At 39.4% G+C, this 15,976-nt stretch overlaps 1 protein-coding gene across 2 annotated transcripts in view; it reads left to right on the forward strand.

Moving 5' to 3' along the window:
* EXPH5 (exophilin 5) overlaps positions 1-15,267 on the forward strand; it is a 37,324-nt gene extending 22,057 nt beyond the window's left edge. The window contains exons 1-4 of one of the 2 annotated variants that reach the window (XM_064409357.1): positions 1,119-1,624; positions 4,226-4,274; positions 5,799-5,925; positions 7,480-15,267. In XM_064409357.1, the coding sequence (XP_064265427.1) occupies positions 4,266-4,274; positions 5,799-5,925; positions 7,480-12,767 (5,424 nt within the window). In that variant the 5' untranslated portion in view covers positions 1,119-1,624; positions 4,226-4,265 and the 3' untranslated portion in view covers positions 12,768-15,267. Of the gene's footprint in view, positions 1-1,118; positions 1,625-4,225; positions 4,275-5,798; positions 5,926-7,479 lie in introns of those variants that run through there. The other variant, XM_064409356.1, reaches the window with a different exon arrangement.
* The last annotated feature ends 709 nt before the right edge of the window (positions 15,268-15,976 follow it).

A 15,976-nucleotide genomic window follows, 5' to 3' on the forward strand; every position in this document is an offset into this window, starting at 1 on the left:
ATAGGAAAGCATAGCTTTCCCAAGTCATGGCAGAGAGTACCGGCCCCAGGCAGCTCTGCTGCATCAGTTCCCACCATTTCTAGCCCAGAGGCAGCTTAGAGGCAGCCCTGCAGCTTTAGCTCCAGCCAGGCAACCCAGACGGCTCTTGGTCCTTTTGCCTTCCATGCTTTGTCGGTGCTTTGGATTCTGTACTTGGGTTTGCTTTGGTTTCCTTTGGTTTTTGAATCTGAACCAAAGTTGGTCTCATACACAGCTCTCGAGCTGCTGTTTGAAGAGCATCCTTCTCCTTTGCCATTCCCAGGGATGAAGCTGCTGTTCAGAGGAAAAGGGGTGGGGGAAGCTACAGTCAGGCTGGTGAGGCTGCCTGATGTCTCTTAAGTTTTGTCCTGTGTGGCCGTATGTCAGCAACAGGTGAATGAAGTCTTACTATTCTTGTGTGCATTTCAGGGTAATGCTTGGGACTGGCAATCACAGGTAGAGCTGCATTGTGCAGTGCTGTGAAAACTAAGTATAAAGGTGCAAGATCTTTGGTACAAAAAGCCGATTTTCACTCAGTGAGTCTCAGACTAGTATTCTGGTCTGTGCCTGGGGCTCCCTGCTGGCATGATGGCAAGACAAGGAACAGATGTAATAAACAATGACAGGGAATGCAAGCCTCTAAAGAAATTATGATTAGTCAGATACGTAGGTTTTGTAACAGAGCAGCTTGCTATTGTGAAGTGTTTGTATCAAAGCAGGAGATTTAAGGAGAGGTTTAAGTAGAGGCTGTGAGGTTAGCTTTGTGGATTTTCACTAGTAACAATTCTCTTACATAACAACACAACACAGAAAAAGAATATGCAGTGTTAACACTGCTCCATACCTGTCATCTTCTCCTTCTTCTTTCTTGTGACCTGGTAATGCCCCTTATCCTGGAACACAGAAATGCTGGGCCACAGTCTTCCCTGAAGAATAAAGGGACACTTGTGTAACTGAGAATCAGATTTCAAGGGTGCTTTACCCTGGTGCACAGCGAGGTAGCCAATGCACACATGAAGGTCGAGGCTTTGCTGTAGAATCTAAGACTGAAATGATTTCTTAATTTAAGGAGGCAAAAAAAAAAAAAAAAACAAACTGTGCCTACTCATTAGATCAGCTTTTCTCATGTGTGTTTATCTGGCTTTTCCATGGAAAATCTATCGTATCTCAGGCTCAGATGCCTTTGATTTCTGACCGAGCATAACTTGAAAAATAAACAAGTCAATCCTGACGTGTAACTGAGCTGATTGCTACATTTTCTAGTCACGCCTCTCTGTTGAAAACTTCCCCCACCCTCTTCTAGGTGTTGCCGTGGCATGTGGTTTGCTTTATGCATAGGCAAAGCACTGAAACAGTCTGCCTCTCACCAGGTAGAGTTATTTTGGAGCACTAGTGAAACACTATAGGACGCAGCTCTGTAAATCCTTAAGTAATCCTAACTGGCAGAAGCTTTTCAATGGCTAAACATTAATGGCTGGTTAGAGGGTCCTTTCAGTTCTGGAGAGACAGTTTCGGCAGCTGCGGTGGTGTTCTACTGTGAGAATAAATTATGGATACTGCAGGAAGGAGTGCGCTCACATGGATATACAGAAGATGCTAATAAAAGGTTTGTAACTGTACTCTGAAGGCAGTTTGATCACTTTTGGTTCAAAGGTGTCAGCATTCTTGAATTCATCCTTACTATTTTCTATATATGTAAGTGTGATTCATCCTGGATGAAAATGCTGTTTAATTGTGTTTTCAGCATATGTGAGTTATGCGTTTGGTTTTTAGTTGGCTTTTTACATAGTACCAATAAGAATGGTATTGAAGAAAGTGGATTATACTGATATTAGACAGCTTGGTGGTATCCTGGAGAAGACAGGTGTCTTGCCTCTGTGGAAATACTAATTCACAGCAGATTTTAATTAATGGATTTTCATTCTTGTTACCAGTAGTGATAGTCATCTTTTACTTTTAATCTTCCATTTGATTGTCATAAGAAGATACATATGTATGTAAGTGGAAAAGTAGAAAATATAATTTCTCATTTTCCATACTGAGGAGTAATTTCCAGATGGCAAATATTTCTGAACTTGAACATAATTTTTGCTTCTTTCCTGTTTATGAATAATAGACAATATTTACAAATATGTGTATATGCATTGTGTGTAAAATAATACAAACATTGCTCAGTGTCATTAACCAAAAAAGAAACTGAATTACTCTTTCCTAAAATTAGGCAATATTTCTCTGAAAGTAAGAAAAACTTTACTTTTGAAATGCTGGAAAAATTAAAACAGTTCATAGAAACTAATAAGGCAGTTTGGGAAATAGAGAGATTGGCATAAAGAAAATATTAAAATAACCTCGTCAGTGTAAGTTAGCAGGGAGAAAAATAAAGCAGGATAAAATGAGCAGTTATTTCTAGAGAACAGTGACAATAAAGACACAGATGAATTTAGAATAGTGCCAGAGGTGCAAATGAAAATTTAAATTTTGCCTAGACTATCAGAAGACATTTCTAACTAATATGACTGCTTCACGTAGGTTCATTGCAAGGAGCAATTAATACAACATCAAGTGGGGAGAGCTTTGTGCTCTTGGGCTTTGCCAAAGAGTGGCTTTGCACAGTAAAGCTGAAGAAGAAAGCTTCTAACAAAGCTTTTGCATTTTCGTTATGCATATAAGTAAAACTATGGTAACTTGCTAAGCCACAGGATTTTACTGAACTTAATTTTCAGGAAATCACTGTAAAAGCTCTGAAATGTAAGTTTCATTCTTAATTTGTTTTAGAAGCATTAAAACACAACTTTATTTAAGTTTAAAGGAAAAGCTACATACATTTCTGAGTTCTGGTTCTGTCAACTTCATTCAAAGGGGGAGGTAACCCCCTGATTTAATGGCTGTTTTTATTCAGAGTACAAGGAAAAATTAGGAATTTTAGATTCAGACTGTCTAGCCGAATCCTAAGCCCGCTGAAGTCAACAGGCTTGTTTGGTTTCAGTTGGACCCCATGTCAGAGAGGAATCCTGGTTTTACAGTTCACAATTACAGAAGCAAAAACAAATTGCACCTTTCAACTGTTCTTCCCTGCCTGCAAGCACATTGCAAACAAATGACAAAGCACTTCAGGAGGAAAGGCTGGGCCACAAAGAACTTGCCAACAAGCCGGTTTATACTTGCTGTTGAAGCACAATAAAGTAGTCTACCTGAGCACAGGGAGGCTTTAAGAGCCTAAGAACAAGGTCATTCAAAAAGACTTTGAGACAAACAGGACTGAGCAGAACCATCTTTCCCTACTTCATTTTCTCCCAAGAATTAACTTCCTGGGAAAAAAACAGTTTCTGAGACGAGGAAGAATTGGCAATCAGCACAGGCTGAACAACATTTCCTTCAGGGCTTTTGAAGGGACTGGGTTTGCTTAGTTGTAAAACAAGGATCTGCAGACTTGAATAGACTCGGTGACGTCTAGTCCTGTTCTTGTTTCTTTCATTTATTTTGTATTTGTCTGCAAGTCACCCCATCAAACAGAGTACTTTTTTTGTTCGGGGCTTCTCGGCTTGTTCTAACCACTGCATTACTCATGGACGCTCGAGCCAGTACTCTGCCAAGCCCTTGCAGCCTTAAATAGCTTAGGAAAGAAGATGAGCCTTCTACCATGTCTTAAAAATTGGTAAATAAAGGCTGTTTTGGGTGAATAGCTGAAGGTTCCAAAGTTCAGACCAAAACCAATCTGCTGTCTGTCTCTCCTCCTTTGCAGGGACAGAGCACGGCTCTGCGTCTGAGTAGGGTGAAACGGAAGAGAAAAACAATAGAACTGCAGATGCAAACCAGTCAGAACTTAACAAGTATATAACTTAGGCTATGACTAGTACCTACTAAATTATTGTTGTTTGGAAAAAGAATGAATACCATCTTACCATCATGCTGGATTGAAACAGCTCTGTTGCAGACACTGAGATGTCAGTAGGTTGAGTTCATTTTTGGCTGTGCAGTTATGAAGTTTGCAAGCTGACAAGGCCAAACTGAATGGTACATTTTCTGAGCACTTTATTTTTGCAGGATATTGGCAGGGGGGAGGTAAGGATGAATTCTTCATAGAGCAAGTTTTTTTTCAGATGCTTCTCAATAGTTGTTAAAATGAGAAGCTGCTGGATATTTGCTACCTGATGAAATTACAGCAAGTTTGTTTTCAAAACCAACATTTAAATCCCTCTGCCTACAGATATGACAGTTCTGCTAGCCCACCCTCAAAAGTGGAAGAAATGGCAACGGTAAGTAGCTTATCCATTTCTTGTCTGCAATGTTTGTGCAATTTTTCAAAAAGCAGTCCCCTTGGTGTAGGGTGTTGCTTTAACATATGTTTAAATAGTATTCTTGCACTTCTTGCTTTAAATGCTGAGTAAAATGTTTGCGTTGTGAACTTGTTCCATGCAGTAGACTGAGCTTGTCTGTTAAAATCCAAAGCTTTCCTAGCTAGGACATCTAGCTCTGCTGGATTTCAGTTCTCTCATAATGACAGAATAATTGCATGGATATTTTCCTAGGTCAGGACCTTCACATATCTTGGCAACTGTAACCAACCTGTAAATAGATCAAAACTCACACTAAACAATAATCTAGTGTATTTACTTTGTTTCATTTCATTTGTACAAGGATGAAAAAGAGTAGCTGGCCTGGGCAGGCAGTAATCTAGAACCTCTTGTGCAACATTTCCATGCACAGGGTTACCATGTAAATGTAAATTTTGAAGTAGGAATTTGTTGGGGTTTTTTTGGATGGATGGATGGATGGATGGATGGATGGATGGATGGATGGATGGATGGATGTTCCATTTTATAAGCACAAGCTCATTTTAAGGATAAAACAGATTTATTTCTGATGTAATTTAAGTGCATGCTGTTGAAATATCAGATTTTCTTCCAAGGATTATATTTTCTATCTTAATTATTTTATTACCCTGTATTACTAACATGTTTTTCCTCATCTTCAACTGGGTGGCATAACCAAGGTATACAGTGTATAATCAAAGCCACAGAGGATGTAAACTGGCCACCTCCCTTCTCTCATATTTCAAAAACAAAGGGATAATCTATATTAATATATGAGTGAGCAAAGATCTTATCAGAGAATCCTGTCTGTTATAGAAACATATTATATAAAGATATAGATAGATGAGTAAAATATTATGATGAACGAAAAAGGTAGTAGGGTGGGTTTTTTTGAAAAAAGGAGGAAGAGTTTCAGCTAAAATAATTCAGCAGTTAAACAGTTGTCTGCACTTCCACCATCTGAGACTGTGAGCTTAGAGAAAAATGGGTGGGATAGAACCTCTCAGTTTAACATGTAATCCAAACACAGATGGGGAATAGGATGACATTTTCCCCACTTTTACCACTAAGTGCTGTTTTCCTATAAGAAAATGGACTGTAGTGTTAAATTATTAAATCTCTGTTGGGAGGTCAGTGGTCAAGGAAGAAGTAATTGTGGAAAACTAAATTGAGAGATACAATGCAATAAGGATGTGTTAGGATAAAATAAGTAAACTATTCCCTTATCCAAAACATGCTACAGGATGAGGACAAGATGAGTAATTCTCCTTATTATATGTGTAGAAGTCTATAAACTGCATGCAATTTTACAACCCTCAGTTGTGTATTTTAATAATACTTTATTTAATGGACTGACAGAGTTTGCTCACCTCTGGAATTTGTGACACAGCTTGTGATGCGATATGTGAAATGTGATTTGAACCCACATGTAGAACTAAAACCAGGTTACCTTACAATTTTTAACAGGCTGAAATGTGTAATTCCCCAATGCCAGCTGAAACAAGTGGTCATTCTTTTGATACAAACCAAAATGAAACAATGGAGAAAAGTACACTGGAATGGAATGAACAGCTAGAGAAGGAGATTTTCAGTGGTAAGTGTGTGTCCTTATTTCAGTATTGCTTGATAGTATTGTTACCAGAAATTACTGTGGTTTAAGAGAATTTTCTGCAAAAGCACAGGCTGTAAAAAATGGCTCATTTCTAGCAGAGTGGCTACTTTTTGTTGTCTTTGTCTGACAGCAGAATGTCTACTCCAGCACTGATTTCAGGAGATGTCAGTGATCACTCTTAGAGTGCATTTCATCTCATACTGGTACAGTTCAGATGAATCCCACGTAACTGTGCACAGTTGTCTCTGCTGTTTCTGCCAGGAGCCCATACTGCACCCCCTCAGATGCAGACATATGGTTCAGTGAGAATTGCATCTTTCCTGCATCCATAATTTTGATTGTGATTAATTATTTGGCCTGGTTTCATAAACTGTAAAGCCACAAACTGCAGAAGCAAGAGGCATTATGGCATTCAGTTTTCTGGGAGCCTTTTTATACCCCCAGTCAAGTTCTTTTTCAGCTTGGCTCATGTCCTCCCAATGGAAGATTCAGAAACAACTCCTCTTTTTCTTGTTCTAAGCTGGGTTTCTCAGGAGTCTTCTATTTTGTGTGCTGAAGAAAAACTTAGGAAAAATGGAGAATTTTAGTACCTTTGGTTCATATTTACTTCCAACTATACATATTTATCCACGCTTTCTTATGCTTTGGTAGTGTTAGCACAGGTCTATAATGACTGATCACTCAATCTTATGTATTTAAGTGGCTTAGGAAATTCTGTAACAAAACAATCATATCCATTGTATGTTATTTGTAGTATTTTGAAAATAGCAGAATATAATTAGCAAAGGCATAATTGCTTTTGACAATAAAAATAGTTTTAATACATTGCTATCAGTCTTCTGACTGAATATCTTGGTTAATTGAGCTACATAGTGTTTAATTCCAGTTCATGAGGCTGCCTATATATATTTATATAAATACATATTTCTTGCTAGATTGAATCACAGCTTCCTAACTATTTAATTACCCTTTCTTATCCAGAAAATGCCATTTTCAGTGCTCATACAATCCAGAAGAGAACTTATTTTACTAATGAAATAAACAGTGGACATGCCAAACTATTGAATATGCTTCGTTGATGGTTTGCAGGATCCTGTTTTCTTATAGTTATGTCATAACTGTGTTTTGCGAACACAGAGAAAGGTCTGTGTTTGCCTAGTGAAGTATTTTCGGGGATTTTTTTGCTTAGAGATTATATTTGGAAGGTTTACGCACACACACACACACATACAGTGAGTGAGGGCTCAGACTACAAATTGTTTTGTTTTTCTTTTAAATGGCATAAAGATTAACATTTACATAAAGAGCAGTCATGGAGGAGAGCATTTTTTTTCTTGTAGTCATAATGGGTGACTACTGAAAAGTCCTATGGAGGAAGAATGTGTGGTTTGGGAAGGGTTTTGAATGCTGAGAAGCTGACTCCTTTTAAAGCCAGTTCTGATTATTAATGTAGTACATGAAACATTTTAACATAAGCAGTCAGAAGATTATTAAAGAAAACAAAACCAAGTATCTTTTTTTTTTTTTCCTGTGCAGTTCTAAGTGATCTGGATGACCAGCTGGCCCAGGAACAAACCCAAGACCCTTTGGACAGGATCGTTTCTACAAGCAGTGCATCAAATGTCCAAAGTAGTAGCGCATTCCCTACTTCAAAGAGGCAGACTGTTAGTAGGGGGCAACAGAGAAATGACTGGAGTGACATGCCTAGCACATTCTTCCCAGATGGAATGAGAACACTAAGGGCCAAAGATGAACACAAGATTTTCATCAGACCAAGGAAGTTACACAGTGCATATATAAACTGGCACCAAACAGCCTTTCAGGAAGATTGCAGTTATGGTGATGCAGTCGATGGAAATCCTCGTCTGCACCGCAGGAGGCTCTCTGCGGTTTCTTTTGGGCGCTCTTCGGAAGGGAGCTTATATCCCCCCTCCATAACACACAACAGTGGATTTAGGCACAAGGCTTGTATGAACAGGGATACAGCTGGCAGAAGTTACTCTGTGTGCTCCCTTCGGAGATGTCCATCATCAGTATCTTCTGATCAGCTCTCAGCATCTAGTTTACAGCATCCATTGGCAAGAGAGAGCAAGAATGGTTTTGTACCAAGGTTTGGTCGACAGAACCCAAAGAGAATTCCTCTGTCTTCCATTGTATGGAACAACACACCAGACTCTTCAGAACAAACTCCAGAAACAATGTTTAGAACTCAATCACTTATGGAGTTTCATGCTACAGACCGTGGTAGATATCCCAGCTCTTTACAAGAAACTAAGAAATACCCAAGTTACCACTCAAAACACCACTACAGAAGATCTATTTCAAGCAGTAATTGCTTCAGTAGGGTTAGTTGCCCTGACAAAGCTACTTCTCCATTGCCCTTTGATAACTGGGAAAACTATCCTTTATATAAATCAGAAAATAATCTCTCTAGATCCTACTATGGAGACACCTCTCCTCATAGGAGGTTGTATGCAAACCAAAAAAATTCTTATGGAAGAAAAGACAGCTATCCTTCTTGGGCTGATATTCCTCAGTGTTACAGTGATGATGTGTTTATTTCCCCTGATGCCAGCTTTGAAACATTTATGGCTAATTTAAATGACCAGCAGTGGGCACATGCAAAGAATGCCAAGTTTGGTTCACAGCGCCTGCAGAATGATTTTCACATGTACTCTCCAGAAAATACAAGTATCAAAAGGATGACAAGAAGTGCAAACAGAAATTTTTCAGAATTCACTGAGGGCTGTCAGCCTTGGCTAAGTTGTACCTCTTCTGTTTCTTCATCTGGTATCAGAACTGATGAGTCAGTCTTTCCCAATTCAAAGGACCAACCAGAACCTACAAGACTGAACAGGAATTCAGTTGTTGTTACCCAAAGGAGTACAAAGGCAGACTTTACACACCTGGAAAAGGCTGAAGGTGTGAAACAGCCAGGTGAAGACACACTGTTACCATCAGTTCCTCAACAAGCAGATACAAGCTACATCAATGCTTCTGCCATGTGGCAAAGAGATGTATCTGTCTTTAACACAATGACATCAAAGAGACAAGCCCAAGCCACTGCCAGAGGAGATACTGCAAAAATTTATACATCAAATGCTGATAAAAGAAATGTAGAAATGAAGGAAAATGACTGCCCACCCAATAGTATGTTTAGTCAGCCTCCCTGTATTTTGTCAGCTGATGGGAGCAGGAAGGAACCTTTTTTTCCAAGTCTGAAAGAATGGGAGCATAATCTGCATTATGCAGCACAAAGAGAGAGCATCAAACAGGATACCTGGAATGCAGAAGCCCTTCACAAAGCTACTCCAAAGAGACAGTCTGCACTACTGAATGTTACTTCTGCTCTATCCACTGAAAAATTAGCAAACTGTCAAGGCATGTTGTCCTGCCCTCCTGAGCTCTCATCTAGTTTCTCGCAAAACTCTCCACAAGCACTTTCTCATAAAGACAATGCTAAATGCTTAGGAACACTAACTAGCTCTTCGGTAAATAGCACTGTTACTGAATCTCGAGCAGAAGGGGGGAAAACAGCTGAAGTGAGTAGGACAAGTGTTAGCAAAGAGATTTCACAGAAAACACTGCAAAATGCAAGCACTTTAGTTACTAAGGACTGTAATGGACAAGTTACTACTAGTTCTCCACGAAACGGAAATTCTGGAAATATTTATATGCATGGCTTTGATGGAGAACCCAATACCTCTGAAAACAGTTTAAGTTATTTTTGCCTTGAAAAAGGAACTGAAAAAATGAGGAGTACTTCACCTTGTATCAGAAGGTTTCACAAGCAAGACAGCTCGCCAAGACATAGCAGTAGCTCTAGCATTACTGGGTCCCCTGGCAGAAACAGCTCCAAATCTTCTGATCCCCTTGTTATTTATTACACTTTGCCTAGAAAATCAGCTAGCATTGCTGGTAGTATTATGTCAGAGACACCCATCTCTTTACCTAGAGAAAGCAGAACAACATACGATTGTTTAAGGTCTGAAACTCTGCATAGAGCTGACACCTCTTATTCTAATCAAAGAGATGTGTCTTGTTTAGACCCAAAATGTTCCTTTTTAACATCAGCATCATTAAATGCTACTACAAGTAACAAAGATTACCACAGTCCTTTAACCAAAAGTAGTAGTGATTCAGTAAGTAGCAGTACATCAGTTGATCTGACAGACAGATGTAAGCATCTAAGTAGAAGAGAATCCTCTGTGTTTTCAGATTATAAGGAAGGGGGAAATTTTTTGCAGAAATATAAAACCACAAGCACATTTACAGTTTGTGTTGATGAAGATCATGTCAAGTATCATGAACTAGTTTCAATTTATTACACACTACCACGGAGGCATTCAAAAACATTTTGTAGCCTCTTTAGAGATAATTCAGAGGATGCAGATTTATCTTGTCCCAAAGAAACTGATCAGTCACCAAGAATACAAAACAAGAAAAATGAAGGTCATGTGAGTTTAGCAAATGTTTTTTCCCCTACTACTTCAGAAAAAGAGGTGTCTTCATATTCTTCTGACCAACTATCTTCAGTTCTGGTCACACCTCAGAATTTAAGAACTGCTATTGATAGTGAAGAAGAGAATTCTCATTTATCCCCTAGCTCTGAGAAATCAGTGAGTGTGGTACCTAACAAGAAAGATAATTCAGCATGTCTTCCATTAACAGAAAATGTACTTTCTGATGTGGTGACAAAAGAAATTTCTTTTGGTGGCCCACAATCCACTGCAATAGTGGCTAAGTCAGGTAAGGCCGTTTCTGATTCTTCAAGCAGCCAAAAGGCAGAAATGCATGTAAAAGAAAAGAAAGAAACTTTACAAAGAGCCACACCACTAATGTCCACTTTATCAACCCCTCCCAAGCCAGCCAGACATTTAGAGAAGCCTTTATATTCTAATTCAACAAATAAAAATATTGTACAGAAAGGAAGCTCTGAAACTTGCTCTCAGCCCCCAAAAGTGAACAAGAAAAATCTGAACAGTTTATTCCTCCGCTCCAGAGAGAAGAGTTCCCTTGGAAGGAGTGGTAACACAGAGCATGCTGATGTGCCACTTACTCCTGTGGAAGATATGTACAGGGATAGTGCCCAAGTTAAACAGAGAGCAGATGTCCTACGCCGAACCACCCCTCTGTGTAATAATAAATTTAGTGGGCTGCAGTCAAGGGGTGACAGTTCAAGAAAAAAAGAGAATGGTTCAAACTTTTGTAGCAAAGTGCTTCCAGAGTCTCCAAGCAAAACATATGAGGTAAGCACAGCTTCCAGTGCTGATCCATTTCTTCAGCTAGACAGAGTGGCTAGCACAGATACAGATGAAGTAAAGAATTCAAAAATTAAAAAAGAGCAAAACTCACAGAGTTCTCATATGGGTAAAGTTTACAGTGGTTTTCAGGAATCAGAGAGGCGTAATGAGGGCAACCTGAACATTAAAGATAAAGTCCCCAGGGTTACACAAGATCAGAACATAACAAAGAGTGCAGAAGAGGAGAGCAAGCTTCTCTCCGACTGCACAAGAGACAAAGTCAAAGATATAGAAAAAAGGAAAAACAGACCTTCAATTAAAAATAAATTGGCAGCTGTTTACAAAACAAGCCGCAAATTTTCAAGTAAAAATTTACCCCCCAAACCACACATAAGTAACATTTTTTCACAGAATGATGGAAGTGCTACTTCTTTAGAGGTAAACATGTCCCTCGACTCATTGATTTCAACGGATTCCCACCAGCCATTCCTGGAGTTGGACAATGAAAATCAGAATCACGGTCTGAACTCTGACAAGAATACTCCAAGACCAAGAACAACTGATAATAAGAAGACTGAAAATCAGAATGATCCTTCTTTGCTTGTTAACAGCAAAAGGAGGCCTTTTACAAGTTCATATACCCACAAGGAAGCCATCAGTCCTCAAAAAACTGCAGTGAAAGTGGAAAATAGGCCAAGACTCCCAACCCTATTTCCAGATAAAGCAGTAACCACAAGAAATAAGAATTCCCAAACACTTGATCTCGGGTTAGAAAGCAAAAGCCAGCCCATTGCTCCCAGTGCTACTACCTCATACCCACTGGATGAAGAGAAAGGAAGAGCTAGCAGTCATACCTGTGCTCCTCCCTCGCTACTTTTAACTGACAAAAACTCCAACACCTATGTAAATAGCTGCTTGCAGGCAGACACATGTCCAGAGCAAAACCTGACTTCCCAGACAGTGCTTGGTCAGCGTCAAAATACCTCTCAGCCTGCTGCCTTAGAAAACGCTAACCTCAATAGCTATCAGTTGCGCAAGAGCCATGTGAAATGTCAGCGTGAGCGTCACCTCTCTGAGGGCATTTGTGCTCGAGATTCCCTTGAGACCTCTGCCTCAGGAAGCAATATTCTACCCAAAGATGGCATACATGGGAAGAGATTTAAATCTTACTCAGAGCTGTTGTCCTGTGATGAGAATGAAAACTGGGCGTCAGACGATGAGAAATGTTACAGCACTAGAAATTTAATGTATCCCTCTGTGGAATTTGGTATATTTGGCAAAGAGCAACAACTGGCTTTCCTGGAAAATATCAAGAGGTCACTCACAGAAGGGCGATTATGGAGACCATGTCTACTGAATAACCCTGGTGCTTTCAGAGATACAGAGAGCTCTTCAATGAACAGGGCTGAGCTTCTGAGCTCAAGTTCTGCTGGGAGCAAAATGTCATCAGCTGCCTCGTCCCCCCGAGAGCTGACTGATACCTATGGGGAGGACCCAGCTGCCTACTCGGACTCAGACAGTGACACCACCACTGATGATGAATATTACCTAGATGAGATAGATAAAGAATCAGAGCTATGAAGGGACTGTGGTACTAAGAGGGCACAATAGCGTGGTAGTTTCTGGGCAGGCAAAAACATGTCAAATAGGCTGAGCCTGTTCTTGTGCTGCTATAAATTGGTACAGCTTCCTTAATTTCAAGGGAGTTAGTATGGTGTATTAGATGAGCATTTGATTTTTGTATTAAATGTGTGGCTTCACCTTTCCTGTTTCTCTTGACAAGGAAAAGCAATGTTAAAAAATCTTTTCCCCAAATAATACAAGGTAAACAGCTGTGGAGCATTGGGCAGTGTAAGTCCAGGGATGGCTTTCCTCTGAGTCAGCAAGCAGTGGTTAGGTTCCTGCCAGCTACGCAGTGCTGGAATGGATAAATTCTAGCTTGAGCTGCTTTTTCTTACAGAACTTAACAGAAAACCAAGAAGTTACTTTGCTGATAATTTGTTGTTTCTCCGATCTTCCACATTATCAAACATGATAATGCTAATCCTTCCCACTGAACAAATATCCTTACAAAATGAAACCTCTTAAATCTTTACAGCATATTCTACATGAATGTTCTTTTCCTGCATTCCTGGGAAGCATAGCAATAATTTCCCTAGTGGCATTTGTTCTGCTGTGCTATTGAGGCAGATTCCACACCAGGACTTTTCACATTGCAAGAGCAGTGAGCAATGTGAGTTGCAGAAGTACTTCTACTGTAGGAGAAACGGCTCCACATAGGACACATCACTGAGAAACTGACCAAAAGAAAGAAAGCTGAGCATGGAAATCTGCTTTCCAGACATGAAAGATTCATAACCAGCACAGCTTTGGTTACAGTTGACATGACTGGCTAGATTTCTGGTCGTAGAAACAGGTTAATTTGGATTAAAAGACATACAGTTTTAACAATTCAAAATATAAAAATATTTAGCTTGTTGGTTTCCTGTATTAACCTCATAGGTTGAATCTTTAGTTGTCCTACCAATGGAAAAATAACCAAAACAGTTTGTGAGGTCCTAGAGTTCTGTAGCTGCTTCTGCTTGGCTGCTCTTGGGATGAGGCATGTGCAGCCACTGGGCTCCTTCAGGGAAGCAGCACCCGGGGCAGCCTGACAGGGCACTTGGCTGGGGCACTGCTGCACCGTACAGACTGGGGGCTTTTTACATGCAAAGTAAATAAAAACTGTAAGAAAGGTGCTTTGCCCTTTGTTAAACTACAATCCCCTTTTGGTATTGTTCAGCTGTTTCTGCTGTGACCACAGTACTCTTTATCCTTTAGACTGAATGGGTGTAAACATGTTCCATTGGCTCTTCTTCAGCCACAACAACAATGTAGTATTATTACTCAGTAGCCAAAACTTGTCCCTGGCCATAAAATTTCTAAATAAGCTTTGTTCTCTTTTTATGAAAAATCAGAAGTGGCTCACTGAGCCAGAAGATATATTTTAAAATAATTATACATTCTCTTCTGCTTTATTTCTAATTTCATATATGGTCTGAAATGATGGTCCATATTTTTATATGCTTTTTAATCCAATAAAATTTCTGTAGGACATAATTATATTTTTCTAACTTGAAGGACAGTATATTGGTATTTTAAAATAATATATTTTACACAAAGCAAGCAATGCTTGTATCACTGTCTACTCCACAAGAAACTAAAAGATGAAAATATTACAGTAGGTAAGAGGTATCCTTATTTTTTCATACTGTAAGCTTCGTTAAAGAAGTGGGTCTGTAGTTCAAATCTATACTGATATATAAGTATCATGACTTTTTGCTGGGGTAATTTGTCTTTTGTTGTACATAGAAGGACTAACATAAACTGTATATTTATAGACAGAACTGATCTCTGCCACATGCCTGTTTCACAAGAATAAAAACATATGCTGACATAGGCAATGCTGGAAGGAGATGACTACTGTATAATTGCAGTCTTGTAAAAAGTGGTATTCTAAAGAGAAATTATGTTTTTCTGTAAATGTCTCTATTCTCGGTGTGTACAGGATTCTGTAGAGTAAGACAATAAAACCAGCTGACTATCTGTGCGGAATTTCTGCTGTTGTACATTTCTGCAAAATACATTTATACAAACATTAGGGATACCAGCCTACATAATGTAAAGAATAATAAAAGAAATGTGTACAAAGGAAGTAAATGGTCATACCATTTTTCTTGACTAGATGTGAATGGTTTAGAACATTTTTATTTGTAAATATTTTCTAACCATTCAACAGCAGTTGGATTAAGACCTCACCTTGCAGACATAATTTTTTTTTCATTTGCTATGCTGTGTATGACAGGAAATCAGGTGGCTTGATTTAATGTAAGCAAGTAAAAATTGCTTTGGATTGTAAATTAGTAGTGGAAGACTGCAGCCTGTTGAGGATCTGTAAACTAAAATTTACACTGAATAACAGTATTCAAACAGTCAACTGCATGAGAACATAGGGAGAAATACCTTTTGAATAGCAATCAGCTCCATTCAGTTTAGCAGAGCCAAATTTTGACACTTCCACTCTTCCAAGATTTTCTTTGGCAAAAATAAATTCTATAAATATTGATAATTTACAGCATTTTCACATTTCAAACGATTGGTTTGAAATAAATTCTGCATGTACATGAAATAATTATTGGCACTGTATTTGTTTTTCACATGCTGTGAATGCAGTAGACTATTAAAAAAAAAAACAACCCAGCATCTTAATATGGTTGCCAACATCATCAGGGTGCTGATGGCCAGCAGAGCCATGGATTGAGCAGGGCAGGCAGCCTTGCCTGCAGCTGTGGCCAGCAGTCACAGCAGCTGCTGGGCTCAGGCAGGATGTGCTGCCTTCTCTTGTCCCGCCAGCTGACGAGTCTCCAGCACACAGAATAGTTTTCCATCCGTAGTAGAATCTTTTCAGTAGATACATTAAACCCTTAGAGAGCCATATGCCTGCAGCTTGCCTTGAGGTGCCAATACTCCACGTAGGGGCCAAGGGTAGTGTTTGATGAGTAGTTTTACAAGGTGATGAGCTCCACGTGAAGATCCCTTCAGCTGCAATTGGGCCTGAGTGAAACCTGGCTGCCACGTGCCGTGTAATAGTGTGAGACTAATCACAGTCTTTCAGCCTTAATTACTACAGCCAGTATTTGTGGTACCTGAGCAGTCCTTCAGCCTGGCTTCAGGAGGAAAACAGGGTTTGTGAACCAAGGTGATTTTACTGTGTAGACCTCTGTCCACCCAGTAGGCCATGCATGTACCCA

Source organism: Passer domesticus, chromosome 2 (assembly GCF_036417665.1).
Source record: "Passer domesticus isolate bPasDom1 chromosome 2, bPasDom1.hap1, whole genome shotgun sequence".
NCBI classification, from domain to species: domain Eukaryota; kingdom Metazoa; phylum Chordata; class Aves; order Passeriformes; family Passeridae; genus Passer; species Passer domesticus.